This window comes from Dipodomys ordii, unplaced genomic scaffold (assembly GCF_000151885.1).
Source record: "Dipodomys ordii isolate 6190 unplaced genomic scaffold, Dord_2.0 Scaffold259, whole genome shotgun sequence".
NCBI classification, from domain to species: Eukaryota; Metazoa; Chordata; class Mammalia; order Rodentia; family Heteromyidae; genus Dipodomys; species Dipodomys ordii.
The window spans coordinates 611,926-616,192 of NW_012267475.1; the positions used below are offsets into that span (position 1 = coordinate 611,926).

The 4,267-nt window shown below is 44.9% G+C and overlaps 1 protein-coding gene across 1 annotated transcript in view; it reads left to right on the top strand.

Annotated features, from left to right (window-relative positions):
• The first annotated feature begins 106 nt into the window (after nt 1-106).
• Parg (poly (ADP-ribose) glycohydrolase) overlaps nt 107-4,267 on the top strand; it is a 115,829-nt gene continuing 111,668 nt past the window's right edge. Inside the window, exon 1 of the mRNA XM_013036193.1 lies at nt 107-596. Coding sequence (XP_012891647.1) covers nt 377-596 — 220 coding nt within the window. The 5' untranslated portion in view covers nt 107-376. The remainder of the gene's footprint in view (nt 597-4,267) is intronic.

Genomic DNA, 4,267 nt, shown 5'->3' on the forward strand with positions numbered 1-4,267 from the left:
GTGACCTTCCGGGCGTCGCACCGTCAAGTAACCTACTTCCGTTTTGCGGCAGCGCACTCCGGAAGTCGGGGCGGGCGCTCGGCGACGGCTTTCCGGTGGTGGCTTTCCGGCGGTGGGAAAGGGGCGAAGCCGGCGCCGGGCCCTGACCGGGACGTCGTGAGGCGTGTCAGCTCCCTGCGAAGGAGGGAAGGCGAGCGGCCGAACCGGGAAGGGCCTGAGTCGCAGGCCCGAGGGTCAGCCATCGCGGAAGCGGGCTGCGGCCGGGAGGAATGGTGCGGGGAGGCGCCGGGAAGGAGGCGCCGTCCGTCCCGGTAGGGGCAGTGAATGCGGTTCTCCGCCCGGGCCGGCCCGGGGGCTGCACGCCGCGGGTCCCAGCATGAGTGCGGGCCCCGGCTGTGAGCCCTGCACCAAGCGACCTCGCTGGGCTGCCGCGGGAGCTGCTGCGTCGGTTGCCTCGGACTCCCGGCGCTTTCCCCGCAGGCAGAGGCGCATCTTCGACCCCAGGGACGCCCGGGTGCAGTTCAGGGTCTCGCCGTCCTCGCCAGGCTTGGGCCGAAGGCGGGCGGAACAGCGCAGAGGCAACGCCATCTCCCTTGGTACGTGGGGGGCGGAGGAGGGGGGATCCTCCCAACTTTTGTCTTTCACCCCGGCCCGGAACTCTTTCTGGTTTCAGTCCGAGGACGCCTTTAAGGTCTTGTGTGCACAGCTGTCGTCCCTCGCTCAGCCTCCAAAGCCATTCGTGGGAGAGTGGTGCCGAAGTTTTCCTGATATGAGAAACCGTAAAGGACAGTTATTCACAGGGCGGGCGAAAATTCTTAGGGTACTCGTTTGCTGTCCTGGGCATTGATGAAGCAGTTAGCTTATTCGGAGAGATCTAGTTGTGTGTGTGAAGCAATATCTTTCCTGATGGAAAGATAGCTATTACAAGTTTACTCATTCAGACTATTGCTTCCAGTGCTGAACTACTTAGTCTTTGCTAGGGTTGAACTTGTGCCTGATACACAGTGTTGAACATGAAAAACGTGGCCTCTTTATTCATACCCTGGAATCTTATCAGAGAGAGAGAGAGAGACAGTAGCACAGATCAACAGGTATAACAAAGGGTAGTGGATGTTCTGTTAGGTAAGTGATAGTCTGTGGGTTATCGCTAATGTAGTTAAGGGGATCAAAGGTAGTCCTGCAGAAGATGAGGTACTTGGGGCTGGGAAGGTCGCTCAGTGGTAGAGCGCTTCCCTTGCATGCATGAGACCCTGGGTTTGATTCCTCAGCACCACATAAGCAAAAAGAAAAAAGCCGGAAGTGGTGCTGTGGCTCAAGTGGTAGAGCACTAGCCTTGAGCTGAAGAGCTGAGGGACAGCACCCAGGCCCAGAGTTCAGGCCCCACGACCGGACCCCCCCTCCAAAAAAAAAGATGAGGTACTTATTCTGTTGACTGAGTACTTTGAGTAACTAGGGAAAGAGAAGTGCAGCTGGTGAGCAAGGAAACAAGGTAGGGAGATGCAGTGGACAGGTAGGACAAAACATGTTATACAAAACATGATATATACACAGTATTGAGCATTAGGGCTGAAGGGCTATATTTGGTTCACAGGGAGTGAAAGAATTCACCAAGAATCCAAGTGACAAGCAAGGAAAGGGGCAGACAAGTTAGGCAATTTTGGCCCTGAGGAGGATTAGGGCTAGATTTATAAGCCTTGAATATGCAGGAGAAAATGTAATTTTGGTTCAGCTAGCTGTTCCAGGAGACTACTGAAGGGTCACTTTCTCAGTTTTTAACAGTGAGAAGCACTTTTATCAGCTTCTCCAGTCCTTTCCAGAATGCAGCTAGGGTTCTGTTTAGTTCAGAACAGTTTCTGTAGAACTGCCTACCTGCCAGACAGTGGAGTACATTACCAAATGTAGTAGGTTTGGAGGGCCTTATACTAACTATTTTAAATCTTATCTCCAAGGGTAATGAGAAGACATTAAGGAGTTTTCAGTATAGGTTGCGGGGGGGAGAGGGAGGTACCCTGATTTATGTGTTGAAAGGACCCTATCATTTGTGTGTGGAAATTTTTTAAAAAATGGTGGAAAGGCCAAATGGAGTTCCAAGACTAGTTAAACAATTGGTTTTGAGGAAAGAGAAGATAATTTTTACTTAGGCTTAAATACAGGCAGCAGAGAAAGGGACACTTGGAGAACATAGGACACTAGTACTTAAGAAGAAATTGTGTTCATAGGCTCAAATGGTATAATACCTACCTTGTACACAGGGCCCTGAGTTCAAACCCCAGTACCAACCATCTCTCTTCCCACCCACCACCCCCCCCATAAAAAAGGAAAATGATTTTCAATTATCTTTAGCCAGGTGCTGATGGCTCATGCCTCTAATCCTAGCTACTCCAAGAGATCTAGTTTGAAGCCAGCCCAGGCAGAGACTCCATCTCCAAAAGTCTGCAAAATGGCTGGCTGGAGGTGTGGTTCAAGAGCAAGTTGAACAAGTTCAAGACCCAGAGTTCAAACCCTGGTACTGGCAAAAAAGGAATAAAGAGAAAGAGTATTGAGTATCTAAGTTTTTTTTTAATTTAATTTAATTTTATTTGTGAACATACTGTACAGAGTATCTTTAAGTTTTGTATTTATCTTTCTGGGCACATATTTTGTCATAAATCTACATACAGGCAGAACTCAGTATTCACATTTGGATAGAGACTGATTTCCCCAATTGCTATAGAAGACTGTAGAAATGGAATGTTTCTTGGAAATCTAAGTGAATTTTAATGCATGTTATTCTATTTACTTTTATATTAATAGCTGCTAATCAAATGAATTCATTGAAATACACTGTTTATGCAAGATGATACTAGTGAGAGTGTGAAGTTACAATAAATTGGGAGAGTTAGTGATCTCAATGGATAAAAGCCTTGGGAGTTAATATTTATTGAATATTGCTTTGTGAGGTGAATTTTTTTCTCTATAATTTTTATTAGCAAAAGCTTATTGTGCAAAGAACTTTAAAGTCAACCCTCTGTCTCTTTTTATTGTGTGTGCCAGTCCTGAGGCTTGAACTCAGGGCCTGAACACTGTCCCTGAGCTTTTGTACTCAAGGCTAGCATTCTACCACTTGATTCTACCTGGATTTCTGGTAACTTGAAGAGGTTCATGGACTTTCCTGCCTCCACTGGCCCTCTTAGCTTTCTGAGTAGCTAGGATTACAGGTGTGAGCCACTCGTACCTACCTTCTGTGTCTCTTTATTTTTGTATTCTAATGGATCCATATAACCCCTGGAAGTAGATAACACCATTTTCTTGGTGAAGAAGCAGTGGCTAAAAGAAGTGAAAAACTTGGGCAGGGTAGGGCCTTTAATTGGGCAGTGGTCTCTGTACAGGATTGGAACATCTTTGCCTTTTTTATTTCATCTTTTTGTTTGCAGTGATCATTTCTAGTTAAGTGAAAGGAATTCCTTAGAATCCTGAGAACTGTTACTTTATGCTTACTTTAGGAGAAGAGGGATAAAGCTCTGTGTTTGAAAAGAAATCTTTGAAATCTAGAGGTAGTATTGGGAAGAGAAGTAGGGCAGACCTTTGGAGCTCAAACAAGGACTGAGGAATATTTGATTAGCAGGAATTATTGAATGCTCATTTCTTGCCTTTCCTTCTCATCCTTTACTCATGCCTTAGGAATCATAGTCACACTCCCATCTTTCTTGGATTTTGGGGCTCACAACTTCACCAGAATACATTGCATGTTTTGTTTTCCTGTAAATATTGATTTAAAAGATGCTACAGAGATTTGGATTAAAAAACAGAGTAATAGACCAGAATACAATGTTTTGGAGCAAGAAAAAACAAAACAGGGCACATTGTCAGAATTCTAGAAGGCAATACACTATAAAACTGTTTACATGTCATATATAAAAGAACAAGTCTATAAAAGGGTACAATACCAAAGTGTAACTCTAAAATGGGGGAGAATGATGTGTTGTATTCATAATGTAACTTAAGTGTAAACAACTACTTAATAGTAAATTTTAAAAATAAAACTTTTTTGTCCGTTGTGGGTCTTGAACTCTGGGCTTGGGCGCTGTCCCTGCACTCTTCAGTCAAGGAGAGCGTTCTACTGCTAAAGCCACAGCGCCACTTCCAAAAATAAAACTTTTATAGTTGAAAAAATTGAAAGTATAATGGCATAACAATGAATTGTATATATGTAAGTGAAATGCAGTTTTTAGTTTCTGTAGCTTTGTGTTTTATGTGTGTTAGAGGAACTTCCTCACATTTATGGAAA